This window comes from Aspergillus flavus, chromosome 8, assembly GCF_009017415.1.
Source record: "Aspergillus flavus chromosome 8, complete sequence".
NCBI classification, from domain to species: Eukaryota; Fungi; Ascomycota; class Eurotiomycetes; order Eurotiales; family Aspergillaceae; genus Aspergillus; species Aspergillus flavus.
Genome location: NC_092403.1, coordinates 1,532,015 through 1,545,683, shown reverse-complemented (window position 1 = coordinate 1,545,683; position 13,669 = coordinate 1,532,015). Strand labels below are relative to the sequence as shown.

General features: G+C 47.9%; 5 protein-coding genes and 3 non-coding genes across 8 annotated transcripts; 6 read left to right on the top strand and 2 right to left on the bottom strand.

Annotated features, from left to right (window-relative positions):
- Nucleotides 1-11: 11 nt before the first annotated feature.
- Nucleotides 12-1,373, bottom strand: F9C07_2287372 (uncharacterized protein). Its single transcript, XM_041295338.2, has 2 exons — nucleotides 1,125-1,373; nucleotides 12-1,058 (listed from the first exon to the last, which is right to left on the bottom strand). The coding sequence occupies exons 1-2, from the start codon at nucleotides 1,296-1,298 to the stop codon at nucleotides 192-194; spliced, it is 1,041 nt and encodes a 346-aa protein (XP_041151236.2). The 5' UTR covers nucleotides 1,299-1,373; the 3' UTR covers nucleotides 12-191.
- Nucleotides 1,374-1,880: 507 nt separating this feature from the next.
- Nucleotides 1,881-3,119, top strand: F9C07_1937753 (uncharacterized protein). Its single transcript, XM_071508511.1, has 2 exons — nucleotides 1,881-2,207; nucleotides 2,271-3,119. The coding sequence occupies exons 1-2, from the start codon at nucleotides 1,985-1,987 to the stop codon at nucleotides 2,909-2,911; spliced, it is 864 nt and encodes a 287-aa protein (XP_071367363.1). The 5' UTR covers nucleotides 1,881-1,984; the 3' UTR covers nucleotides 2,912-3,119.
- A 218-nt stretch (nucleotides 3,120-3,337) lies between these two features.
- Nucleotides 3,338-4,779, top strand: F9C07_1937739 (uncharacterized protein). The gene has a single exon (XM_041287510.2). It carries the CDS (start codon nucleotides 3,420-3,422, stop codon nucleotides 4,341-4,343), a length of 924 nt encoding a protein of 307 aa, XP_041151238.1. The 5' UTR covers nucleotides 3,338-3,419; the 3' UTR covers nucleotides 4,344-4,779.
- A 146-nt stretch (nucleotides 4,780-4,925) lies between these two features.
- F9C07_t242 lies at nucleotides 4,926-4,999 on the top strand. Its single transcript has one exon. It is a non-coding gene; the product is annotated as a tRNA-Ile (tRNA).
- Nucleotides 5,000-5,008: 9 nt separating this feature from the next.
- On the top strand, nucleotides 5,009-5,079 carry F9C07_t243. Its single transcript has one exon. It is a non-coding gene; the product is annotated as a tRNA-Gly (tRNA).
- An 8-nt stretch (nucleotides 5,080-5,087) lies between these two features.
- Nucleotides 5,088-5,160, top strand: F9C07_t244. The gene has a single exon. It is a non-coding gene; the product is annotated as a tRNA-Thr (tRNA).
- Nucleotides 5,161-5,361: 201 nt separating this feature from the next.
- F9C07_12741 (uncharacterized protein) lies at nucleotides 5,362-6,042 on the bottom strand (the record flags this gene model as incomplete). The annotated part of the gene is made up of 1 exon (XM_041287516.1): nucleotides 5,362-6,042. One exon carries the CDS (start codon nucleotides 6,040-6,042, stop codon nucleotides 5,362-5,364), a length of 681 nt encoding a protein of 226 aa, XP_041151239.1.
- Nucleotides 6,043-8,764: 2,722 nt separating this feature from the next.
- On the top strand, nucleotides 8,765-13,319 carry F9C07_2287368 (cytochrome P450). Its single transcript, XM_041295348.2, has 4 exons — nucleotides 8,765-10,332; nucleotides 10,419-10,960; nucleotides 11,043-11,376; nucleotides 11,435-13,319. The coding sequence occupies exons 1-4, from the start codon at nucleotides 10,074-10,076 to the stop codon at nucleotides 11,857-11,859; spliced, it is 1,560 nt and encodes a 519-aa protein (XP_041151240.1). The 5' UTR covers nucleotides 8,765-10,073; the 3' UTR covers nucleotides 11,860-13,319.
- Nucleotides 13,320-13,669: the final 350 nt, after the last annotated feature.

The window sequence follows — 13,669 nt, the reverse complement described above, 5'->3', positions numbered from 1 at the left end:
TTCAATATGGGGTTACGACCAGATTGTATCTAGGATACTGGATAATAGTCTACGGCGAGAGAGCAAGCCCAGACTATATTACAAAATAACATCAAGCACTAGTCTATATGATCCGGAGATAGGTAGTGTAGACACTGGGACGTCAAGGATGTGAAAATAAAACCGAACAAAAGGAGAAACAGTAGCACCAATTATTCCCTCAAACATCTCTTATTCCATAGGGCACGACACCGCGCACTTTCGAGGATATTCTCCGTCGACCCCATAATATGTTCAAACTCCGAGTCGTCAGGACCAGCCTGCTCCCCGTTTCCAATATCAACCATACTCTTGACTCCAAAAGTCTGGTTAGGAAAGTACTGATGCACCACCTCAGGTACAACTGAGATACATTTCAGCTTTCCCGCACTACAGGCGTGCATCATGCTTACATCAAACGCTTCGTCTTGCCCTGCGCCCAATAGTTCTATCACTTTTCGAGAACCGTCACGCGACAAAGCATATGCGAAAGAACACACCGGATTTGCCGACCAGTAGACAGCGCGTTGGTGGTCTGGCATACGTTCGATGTTTTCTTTCGCAAAGCCAAAGTAGTACTTATGCGGACATGCGGTGGGATCCTCGTAGAAGACTGTCTCGAACAGGTCCTCCCAGTATTCAGCGCAATGACCGATCCAAAGAACATCCCAGTCACGGCCATATGGAGCTGTCTCGCTCTCAGTGGTTCCGGTCAGATTCCGGACACTCTCTGCGATTCGCACCATCTGGGAGCGAATTGTCACGTCCCAGTCTGCATCGTCTTCAAGAATGAGGGCAGTATCAAGGTCTGCTTGGATGGTGTATTTGATCAGGTCGAGATGTGCAAGCCAGGCAATGCTAGCACCGTGGGAAGGATGGCGAATGTACTCTGATCCTAACGTTTCAAAGGTCTCAACAAGATCAGGGTGGATTGGTGGTTGTGGTGGGATATGTATGGAGAGGCCGGTTAGGTTTGCGGCAGCCATTAATCCTCTCGTTCGCCATGAAGGGCCCGAGGAAAGAGCAAGAATAGACTGGAACTATAATGTGACAAGCCAGTTAGCATCATTGCAAATGGAGAGTCTCAGAAGTAAAAAGATGCGTACACCTAAAGTAGCATTGCTTGCGCTGTGCGTGGGTGGGGGCACCGAGGCCGGCTCGAGTGGAGAGACAATTCCGGTTGCTTGAGCCAGAGGGCTTCCAAAGGTATACCAAAATAGCAAAACAAGGCTGAAGCCCGTTCCCAGATAAACATATCGACGTGGGGCGACCAACATCATGTGGCTTGTTCGGAAATCATCTATGGTGAGTTCAGGAAGTTGTGGCAGCGGCCACGGTATCTTAAGTCGGGGTGTGGGGGCGTTACATTGGGTCTTTAGTGGTTAATATTATCGTGCAAATCCTTCCTCATTAGTATGAAATGACGCCCTGAGACCAAGACCCTAAGGACCCTAGTTGCATTGAACGGATCCAATGATGTTTCGCCGGGCAAACCCCTGCCAGCTATTTTCTTACGCTGTCGTTCTTTGTCTGACTATGCCTTCATCCATGCTATCTTGGGCAGTATAGAGTCACACAAACCTCTTCCAGCCCACCACTCGAGCGCGAAGGTGCAGTATATTTAGTGCTGAAACTGCCCACCTCGGGTTTGACTGATTGGACATGTTTCCAAAATATCTGTTTCACCGGACAGGAGATGAAAGACACCAGTTTCTCCAGCCTCGGCCTAACAGGGATAATTGATGACCATGGTAACATGGTAGCCGCTCAGAGGGGACTGTACTCAAGATGGAGTTGAAATGGGGGGGCTTGATCTCTCCAGGAGCAGTAGCAAGTTTCTGGTTTATTCTCCACTTCTTCATGAGTTGACAACTCTTTGCTTATAGATTTGTCGTGCTAATATTCACACCCACTACACCGAGTTGACCTGAGGTTTTCGTGCTGACGTTACGTGACCATTGCGACCATGTTAAAGCTACTCCTAGCCTCATTTCTACTGCTCCAATGCTTGGTTCAAGCAGAGCCGGGAATATTCTACAATCCCCCAACTAGGGGCCCCATTCATGTCTACAAGGACAACCCAGTCTACGAACTTGAGCAAATGGTTCAGTTAAGATGGGCGACCACCTTAGAAAGCATCTCAATAATGTTATGGCAAGACAATAATCCCTATTTTGAATGGCTTCAGAGTAAGTCATTGTCCACTACCGCTTAAGGGTCCCCTCATGTTTCAACCTGACGCTAGATGACAGCAAATTTATCGGATATCACAACATATAACTGGGTCGTATCCACCCAGCGAAGTCTAGACGATGGTAATGTTTTCTTTTTCCAGATCCGAGATGCCGATGAACCGGAGAGCCCAGATTTCTTTGCTAGCCATTACTTCAATATCACCAAAAGGGCGAAGGATTCGACAACGACGACGACAACATTGTCAACATCAATATCATCATCCACAACGGTGTCAGTGAGCTCAACACCAAGACCAACTAGTGAGACATTGGCATCAACTAGAGTGAGCTTGACGCCAGCTAACACGACACTAACAACAACACCAACCCGGGCATCAACCGACGCGCTTACCACATCAGCGACTTCATTAATCTCTACCACGTCACCCATCACACCCTCATATCCGAGCAATGGCGGTGCAATATCGCGGCAAGCAAAGGTGGGACTTGGTGTTGGCGTCGGACTCGGATGTGCGGTCCTATTGACTCTTGCGATCGTCATCTGGTATCTCAAGCTGCGAACGAGGAGCCTTCAAACTGACAGGGCTCAAAACTGCCTCTCGGGAAGTACTGTGGTTGTGGACAAATCGTACATCTTTAAACCTCGCCTAGTTGAAGTTCCTGGGCATCAACTGGCCCATCATGAGCTGGCATCGTGATGTACTCTCCAGCAGCAGACTGACTTCCCTTGGTATTGTTACTTCATGTCAAATATATGGCTTTTTGTTTCGGGCGAGCAAGTCTTGGTGACAATCGTATGAGTAAACGCGGATCCATAATGGCAAGGCTGAGGTAGGTGGGCAGATGACCGGTACCGTTGGAACGGTTTCCAGGGTTTGGGAGCGCACGAGCCATGCCTTACATCAATCGCCATTGCCACTGTAAACCAGGTCAGACGACTGCCTTTTATTCAACCAATTCTGCATTATACTGTCTTCTTGAAACATTAAAGGAAGATAAATTCATCCTAATTATGGCACATATCTCTGCAGCTCGTCCTTAGGTAAAATGATTGAGGTCCTATCATGAACTATCTCTCTTTGGGTAAGGTCTCTGTATGACTGTTTGACACATCACGATCTACCTAGCCTTGATTTAGTGGCTACTGGTTGGCTGGCTTTCTTTTTGTTGTGAATAAAGGCAGCCTCTGTAGTTCTCTTCGTCATCATGAGCGACAGCGCAGGACGCAGAAGCAAATCTCATGACTCTGCCTATTTGGCAGAATACTACGATCTACGGGCCAAGGCAGATGTCACGGTCTTGAACGCCCAGGATGACGCTAAAATCTACATATCGGCCCTGAAGAAGCAGGTGGAATCATACTACCCTCTTGACCATCATGGACAACATCTCATTGTCCTGGACGTCGGTACGGGTACCGGGCGTGTGCTGGCCAATCTCGCCACAGATGCCGTTCGGGACAACATTCCTCTATCCAATGTTGAATTTATTGGGGTTGACGAGAAACCTTCGATGATCCATCATGCGTTAGCTGTGCAGCAGGAGACGCCGAGCATGTCGCATGTCGGTCGCGTTGATTGGCTAGTCGGAGAAGCTCTCCATTTAATCTCAGCAGAGCTTCTAGAAACCCATATCAATCAGGTTGATTTACTCCTGTCCGCGTCTGGCAGCGTCAGTCTTCTTACCAGGTCAGGAGAGCTCTTGAAATTTCTCGCTCAGGCTGCTGCATTGCTTCGACCACGATCAGGGCGTTTCTATCTATCTATAAAGCGAGATCTACTATCGACGCAATCTACCTCAGAGCCAACTGGCGAAAACGCAAAATCTTCAGGGTTGTGCGAACGACATGAGTTCCCGAGTGAGCTCTATGAGAATATTGTTTACAGGCAACTGCCAGTTGAAAGTCCGACCGTAGACGGGTCAATCAAGAGGGCTCTCTACCAGCTGCAAGTTATTAAGCGGACTAATGCTGGTCATGAAGAAGTTATAGAAGAAAACCATATTGAATCCGTGCAGATGATCTGGAAAGAGCCGGAGCTATTGGAGTGTTTTAAGGAGGCGGGTCTGGAGTGTGTTGAAACCACCCAAACTTCATATGAGACGTATTATGTTTTGAAACAGGCCGGATGAGTGGTATTAGGACCCGACTTCACCACCTTGCAGATCACTATCTCATCCTAGCACTACTATGTAGCTTGATTGCTGATACTAGCACTACTATGTAGCTTGATTGCTGATACTAGCACATGTTCAATTAAGGTGCTTATTTTGCTTGATACCAAAAATGCTATCCAATTTGGATGCTATAGAAGAAAGAAATAAAAGAAAAGAAGCGTAAAATGAAGGGATGAATCAGTGTAAAGAGTTCGTTATCAGCGTATGAGAACCCTAAGAGAGAAATACACGATCGGTTTATTTGAATATGTGGTCAGTGGAGAAGGCTATAGGAACAATATATATCTCCGAGCAACTAAATAGAGAGGACGACATTTGACAGCTCGTATACAGGGACGCTTAGAAACGCATTTAGAGATGCAGTTGGGTTTCAGCCAGAGGATATAATGACGTTACATGCAAAACAAGGACACAAATAAGCTGTATCGAGAGAAATGTACCTCAATCATCTCGAGAGAGATGTAGAGGAACCCGTGAGCACGATTAGCATTAGCTTAGGCTTGACTAGCATAATTTTGCTAGAGAATCTCAACAAATGGTCCCATAACTCAGTTGGTTAGAGTGCTGAGCTAATAACTCAGAAGTCGAGAGTTCGAGCCTCCCTGGGACCATTTCTATCCGCATCATTGGTCTAGTGGTAGAATTCATCGTTGCCATCGATGAGGCCCGTGTTCGATTCACGGATGATGCACGACTTTGGCTCCTATGGCTCAGTTGGTAGAGCGCATGACTAGTAATCATGAGGTCCGCGGTTCAAATCCGCGTGGGAGCATTTCTTTTTCTTTTTGACCTCCTGCTTCCTAGTCGTATCTCATACAGCCTTCCCCGAGAGCTGCTGTCCAATCATGTCTCTAAGTCTGGTAACTGGATTCCTGATTGTCTCTACTCATAACAATTATATTCATACAATGATTCAGTGGTATCATCTGCCAAATAGCTCATCTCACGTATCAAACCCATAGCCGTCTACAACCTACTCCACCTCCAAGCGCATCTTCACGGAGCACTCAATTTCGCAACTCTGCGGCACAAAATTCAACGCCTGCTCACCCCCGGACTCAGCAAATGCAGGTGCCCTCCGAGCGGAAGCATATATCCCTGCAGAAACGTGTCCCTCAGAATCATCGATCTCAACGGGTCGAAGATTACTCATGTTCAGCGCACCAGCATAATCCTTAGCCTTGGCGAGCGCGTCCCAGACCGCTAGCTTCCTGCATTCCTGTCCCAGCTGCTGCTTTGTATCATCCGTCAACTGCCAGTCGACGTCCCGCACCGAAACAAGAGGGTCCTTCGCCACGTCCGACACGAACTCGCCCAGTTTGCTGAAGTCCCGGAATTTGACCTCGAAGTTGGTCCGGGCGGTGTAGACTCGTGCTCTGTGTTCCTGCTTGTCGTGATCCCAAGGCAGATAACTGCCGGTGCTAATGGAGCTCATGCTCCAGAATGTAACGGGAGCTTCGGGGGTGGGGTCTCCGGAGTCCTGCTTCGGCGCGATTTCTTTCAGGAGGGATTGAAGGCGGTTGGAGGTGCGAGTCACGTCTTGAGATACTGTAGACTGGTCACTTCCGTCGCTGGAAACGTCGAGGTAAATGACGGCGCGTTCGGCCTGACGGTGGAGGGTGGAGGTTCCGACGGTGTGGATTGTAAGGCCCATGGTGAACGATTTACTGTGGATGTGGATATTTTGGAAGATCAAAACGTTTTGGAGCCGATAGCGAAGTTTCTCGGGCGTCGTTAATATTTACAATGTAGCTGAAGCGTGGCGAGGTGCAGTAAAATTTGTGACCTAAATGCTGGGAGGTGAGCTAGGCAAACACATGTAAGATTGCGGGACATGTGGAGGGGCATTGATTTGGCAAACCTAGTGGTGGAGCTCGTATAAATTCTAATTAGTAGCCTCTCTGCTTGGCACCTTGCTGTGTTACATCGTGTCCTTCACATCGGCTTGAATTTGTCGGTATGAGCTGAGCTGAAGATACTCCAGCTCAAGTGGGTCAACCTGAGCAGATTGGGCTTTTAGCTCCATGCGCTAATATCACGGCCATGATAGTATTGAATCAGGCCCTTTGAAGACAATGAGTGTTTGAACTTTGAAGAACTATTAAATCCGCCTCAATGGCAGCTTAATCTCGCGTGATTCACTCGCTTGTCGCAGGGACAGTGTGGTTGGATAGCTTATTATCCTGCTCGGTATACGCAACTGTAAGCGGAGTGAGAAGTGTGCGAAGCGGGCGCGAGGTGCCCACAGGTGGAACTATATCATCCTCAGTGGCGAGCTCGGCTGGAAGTTATCACCCTCAGGAGGCAATACATGGTCTCACCTATTATGCGTACTGGTCACAGCTAGGAACAGAGCTGCATACGACCCCATTCGAGGGGACTCTTGTGTATGCCCATAGATAGATAGAAAGATTGATTTTGATGTAGTAAGTTCCATATTTTCTTTTTTCCTTCTCCCTTGTTTTTCAGTTCCAGGGGAGCTCAGACCAAGAATTTGGAATATATACACTGGATAACATATCAGCGCCCACTCCAATCAGGAAATAGGCGTTAGATCCCGAGGAAGTCAGAGAAATCTCCTGGCCGCAGCTTCTCACCGCTTGACTTGGTTCTGGAGTGGTTCGAGGAGATTAATGAGGATAAAATGGGAGAGGTTGGGCGGGAGATCGCTCAATCTAAACAGTGCGTTGGAGCTATCACAGGCTATGCCGGCTAAATCTGCTCTCTTCATTGCAGTACACAAACGCCCGTAAGGTGATCACAATCTACTGGTATGTCTCATTAAGAGAATACAGATTTCACTTCTCCTGGAAGGTGCGGCTCAGCCAGCAAACTGGCTGTGCATGATCTCGTTATAGCAGATCTCTGGTTTTCCCTCCCGTTGTGATCTGGTCGAGACCGGGGTTGTTATGTGACATGTCAGCTCAGCAATTCTCTGCTTCTTTGCAGATCCAGTGCCCGATGATCTGCGATTCTATTTTCTCATGTGTGCAAGGGGTTTAGGCCAAAAGACGAGACGATCCCATAGTTAGTGAATGAAAACGTCATCCAAGCCTAATCATACCTTGCCAAGCTGCTCCTGGATGCTTCGACAATAGTAAAGTGCATATCGACACTCGTTTTTCTGCGATATCAGCTCTTGGCTAACATATGAACTCAACGGTTTTCCAATGTCTTCTTGTCGCAACAGACAAACTGTAGCTAGCTTTACTATATGGACAAGCTCGGACAAATTCGTCGCGAGCATTCGGAAAAGACGTGTTTATCATCTTTCGAAGTGTTGGTCCGTTTTCGGTCCTTCGACAAAGTCGGAGTTTGCGATTCACCGCACCGAAGCATGCATGCCACATACCCGGGGCGGTTCTCATGGCATTCCTCGGTATCGTTCCGCGTAAGGATTCTATCTTTCTCATAAGCGAGGTGGGGCTAGGTTTAATAGACACCGGGGCAGATCCCAGGTCGAAGTTCAACATATCTGAAGATGGAAGGCACGCAGTGCCCCTACAAAGGAGAGAGAACATGTACCGCAGTTAGCGCACAGCTCAGTCTCAGTACGGTCTTGGAATTCCTTATGTTGAAATCCCGGGGTTTCGCATTTCTTGGCATTTCTGAAGGCCGGAAGCACAAAAGTACATATGTGCGTACATATAGTACATGATAACCAACTATGAATACTGAGCAATTAAGAACAAAATAACTTTTATTCTCACACTTATCTCAAACATTCGGCGCAAACCTGTGAGTTGTTTCGTTGACGAGAGCTTCGCAATAGCGGTTAGAAAGCTGTGGGACAGATATGTAAGGCGAATGACAGCATTTGCATCTAATTTCCCAACATATCAGCTGCGCGCTAGGATGTGACTGTGACTCTATCATGGGAGTCTCGGGAAACATTATCAGAAATCCGATATCTCGCGGTTGATCATATCACCACTGCGTCGTGCGACGAGAGTGGGCCGCTAATGGGCCTCAACGGCGAACGAGCTGAACAACTTAGCGGTATGACCAGCCCTAATCCAAGGTGGACGTAAGTTGACTTTCTTGATTTCTAAGCCGTTTGCAAACTTCCTCGTATCTGCTAAATTTCAGGGATTGACCGACTACTCCACACCATCTTCGGTAGTTAGTGAGCGACTGTCGATCTTCATATGAAGTGTCCGCCAGCTGACAGAATGCTACCGGTCCAGGCGTAGAGAGAAGAAAAAGGTTGACGCGAAGTGACTAGGCTGCCTACACTACTGGACTTTCCCTCCTGGCCTACAGAATTTGCTTTGCTAGCCTAACTATACCGGCTGTGATTCCAATTGGGTGGCCTTGTGCAGAATGGAGTGCCTGATGTGGCCGTCTCGCATGAACTGACCTGAACTGTTAAAGCTAGAAGCCCGGCATATCAGCTTTTGATATTATGCACATTTCTTTTTCCTTTTTTTTTTCTTTTTTTTTTCTTCTCTTGTGGCATTCTCTTCACCCACCTTGCTGGAGCAAAAACGGGTGTCCCACATAATTGCACACAAGCCATGTCTTAAATCATTCCTCGGAAGCAATCGCCGCGGCGTTATCCGTCAGCTAGACTCCATCCACAGCCAGTTCGCCAAGCGGGAAGGTCCAGTTGCTCTGGCAGAATACGAATAATTCTTGTTGACAAATTGGTAGTAAATAAAGTTTTTCGCTAGTAGATCGAGGCTCGACCCTCAGTCTACGCGACCGGTTAAATTCAATAGAATAATTGACTTATGTGCGCACTGGTACTGAAGGCACCCACGTGAGGGCTGCAAGACCTAGCGTAGGATCTACGGAGTACAACCACCGAGCCACTAGGTTTGGTAGTGAATGGCACTATCAAGTGTCTAGTACGGAGTACTCCGTAGTATCAGGCTATCAGCAGACTGCAGGACTTCTCTGCCCGAACGCTTTGACATTCAATTTTAAGTTACGCCATTTATGGAGACGGATGTCGTGCTACGTGGAACAATTCCGTGGCCGTTATGGCCCAAGCTCGAATTCTCAACCAAGGGTTACTCATGATGGGGATAATATGGAATATCGAAAGCTGGATTTAAGTGTTATGCTGGGTACAATGCATGTTCACGCCATATATTGGCTAAGACGCAGTTGCTCTGCCCGGAAAACTTGACAAATTTGCGGGCAAAACTCAGCCACTGGCCCGAGTACGGCCTAGGCCGGGAGATTTTCGCTCTTACTTACTGAATTGGCAATCACTGAGAAACGTCCGGTGGATTATTCCCATGGATGTGATAGGTGGCTTGGTCGTCCGTGTTGTCGCTACGGTGGTGGGTCTACTAGTTAGAGACTCGGCACTATCAACTGATCGTACCAATCGCCTGGTACTGCAGGATGCGGGTCTCCCCCCATTTCCAAGGCATACTCAGTATTACTCACAAGAAACTTCGACGATATGGCAAGACCTCCGAAACTAAACGCAACCCGGTGAAAGTCATTGCGCATCCATAGCCGAAAACGTACAATCAGTCTGCTTCTCCGCTTAACGACCCTGTGCAGGATCGCACGGCCAAGACCCACAATAGGGGCCTGTCATATTTGAGACAATGGCTTTCTTTTTTTCTGCAGAATTCCTGGAGCCAGACTGCCGGGTCCATGGCTAACGAGCGCGCGGAGTAATTATTCCCAGCCCTTTGGCTTTGAACAACATCTAACCCCTGCACCATGGGATTCACCCAGGATCTGGTATCGGTTATTCGACCCTCAATTGAGTCGCCCCTGGCTTTTTGCGCGACTACGGTAGTGGCTGTCGTGCTGTACGTTCTGGTGTTGGGGGTATATCGCATCACATTGCATCCGCTGGCAAAATTCCCAGGCCCTAAACTCGCTGCCTTTACTCAATGGTATGAGACTTACTATGAATTCTTCAAATCTCCGGGTGGACAGTACTTGTTCCACTATCGGAAACTCCATGAGAAGTATGGTAAGTTCGATTCGGGTCTTGAAATACCCCTGTCGGTTAGGGTATGTAGTGCTGAAGAAAAGAGGTACACTAACTTCACACCCAAGGCCCAATTATTCGCTTAAGCCCATTCGAGATTCATATCCAGGATTCCTCCTTCTTTGAGGAGATGTACTCGCAGTCATTGCCGTGGGATAAACCGAAAGAACTCGAGCACCGTTTTGGCAACGCCAATGGCTTATTCCCGACACACAAGCATGAAGTTCACCGTCACCGCCGTGCAGCTCTTAATCCGTATTTCTCCAAACGCGCAATCAACAATGCGGTCCCGATGATGCAGGAGCAGATCACGAAGCTGTGCGACCGACTGCGACGAGAGTATCAAGGGACTGGAAAGGTCTTTCGCCTTGACTGGATGATGGGATGCATTGCGTCGGACATCATTGTCCGGTACTGTGTTGATCGCGGCTACGATTTCTTTGAGGCGCCGGATTTCAAATCGCCCTTCATTCAAGCCTTATTTGACTTGTTGGATGGAGTTCATATGATCACGCAATTCCCGTGGGTTGCCACCCTCTTCAACTCGCTACCGCAAGGCTTGGTTGAGACTCTGCAGCCGGGTATGAAGTCCGTGCATCATTTTCATAAGGTAATCTCAAACAAGCGCCTGTTTCTCTGTTGAACGGAGGGACAACAAATGACGACTAAGAGTGCTGCTAACATGAAACTAGGAAATGGCCGATCAAGTTGCCCATATTCTCTCCAACAAGGAAAAACGGAATGGCTCAGAGCAGACGAATGTTTTCAATGCATTGCTCGACTCTGATCTGCCTCCGGAAGAGCTCACTTTGACCCGCCTACAACAGGAAGCATTTACAGTTATCGGAGCAGGCTTCGATACAACAAGATACGCCCTGTCGGTGGCCGGCTTCCACATTATAAATACACCAAGCATCTACCAGCGTCTTCGAGAGGAACTAAAAACCGCAATACCAGATCCCAACAATATGCCATCATTAACGGACCTGGAACAGCTTCCTTGGTTAACCGCCTGTATTCAAGAATGTGTGTAGCCCCCCAAGTTAAGCGTCTGTAACCTGCAACTAACTATCCCACCTATCAGGCGTTCGCATGTCCTATGGTGTAAGCCAGCGTGCGTTCCGTATTTCAGACCACATCACCCTCACGTACAAGAACTACGTCATTCCTCCTGGAACAGTGGTCAGCATGGACAACTATTCCGTCGCCCATGACGAAGAAATATTCCCCGAATCGTTCACGTTCAAGCCCGAGCGCTGGCTGGGGGACCCCCTTGCCCCCGATGGAAAGAAGTTGACGCGCTACCTTGTGTCCTTCGGTAAAGGTACTCGGTCCTGTCTCGGTATCAACTTGGCCTATGCAGAGATGTACCTCACTATTGCGAATGTGTTCCGGAACTTCGACTTTGAGCTGTTTGAGACAGATCGGTCTTCTGTGGATTGCTATCGCGATATGTTCTTGCCGCATGTAAAGCCTGGCTCCCAGGGCGTGCGTGTGAAGATTAACTAGATTAGCGATGCGTTAGTTCTCGATTTAGCATTTGTATATGTGTTTATTCAATTTGTCATGAATAAGATAATACCATTCTACGATCTACCACGGAGGAAGCCTTGTAATTATTCCGATTGGCAAAGAATATCCACCTGTTACCATGGATGGGTCCACGGCCATTAAGCTTCATAGCTCCATGGGTACTCCCGCACCGCGTGCTGTGGCTTCCACTTTCCATGACATCACCAGTTCAGCGCCATGGCGCTCAGGACGTGCTTGCCACTAGTCAATGGCGCTGTGACTGGGCTGTACATGCGTACGTGCCCGGCGTCTTATACTCCAATGGCAAAAGTATCAAATATCAAAGCATCATACACCTATTAGACCTAATCTGCACTCGCCGCATTCGGCTTGGGAATTTCCCAAGTCGGGTATCTAGATGTCATATCCTAGAGCTGATGGAGTAACTTCCACGATCAGGTCCCCACAAATACTCACGGGCGTTTCAGAATGGCTCGGTCCAATAGAGCATCATGAACCGTCATGCTGAACCCTCAATTCCGGTACTCTCGGACCGGGGCTGAAACTGTCTAACTTGCTGGTATACCGAACGGGGAGAATTTATCCGCACCGAGTATTCCACACATACCCATTGCAAGGTCAGGCGACATAGAAACAGCTAATCATTCCCTATTGGAATCGGATAGGGCGTTAACTTGGTAAGAGCCAATCGCTTCATAGGACAGAATGCGATCGTCTTGTTATAGCATCTGCCTACGAAACTTGCTGACAATGTCTTAAACTGGGGCTTGCAGTGATCATGTGAATAAGGATCCCGCTGGTATTGCCCATGCAAAGCAATCTGGTAGTTCGCACGATTACTACGGATTAGAGCCAACCTTCATTTCTCATAACCTGGGGCTTAGGTATGACGGACCCGTGACAGTAATTCAAATAACGCTTCACACATCTAGACAAGATGAATTGGGAATGACTGTGAATTATAGCAGGTGATGGAGAACAACTTGTGACCAACGAATGGCTGGCTGACGTACACTGCATAGGAAATAGTCAACACCACAGGTCTTCTTCGGGTATTATTTCTCCACGACCCCAGAAGAGCAATCATCAGGTCAATATAAACCTTCAGCCGCACCGGTTCTGAGTGGGAGCTTGCTATGATAGGCCGGGGAGTTACACTGCAGTTCGCTATGCCGGATGAGGAAAGTAAGCTGATGCACAGACGGATGAGATCAACTACAATCCATTGGTTTTGTATTCGCACTTATGCAGGGTGCCTTAATTTGTTCCAGAGCTCACCTATAAGTTGAACAAGATCCGGGGAGCTAAGCTAATCCTTACGGTCTGGATTGCCTGTTTAAACCCACCATGATCATAATTGTGATAGTGGCTTACATGTCCCCGCTTTCTGCAAGGGTCTTGCAGTACTGATGTAGCTGTGAGCAACGTAAGCGACAGGGTTACATCCATATCCTGTATAGAATCAGCTACGTATTGTGGCAGTTAAAATTGAAAGAGCTTGACGTCAATTGGCAACACGTCTTTTACATTCTTATGAATTAGGTGCAGTTATAGGACTGCTCTAAGCCTTATCTGGTTATTCTTGTAAGGTTGGGGTTGGACGAGAAAAGATTACAATGCTGGACTTGTCTTGTTTGTACTTGCACAGTTACACAAATCTAGACCTATCCCTTGCCTCGGGTTGTAGTGTCGAGTGTTGCTCTCCGCATTTCATACCGCCCAATGTTGCTGGCCACTATACGAGAAACAACCATAAGAGGTAATAGAGAGGTAGTCATGGGTTGTG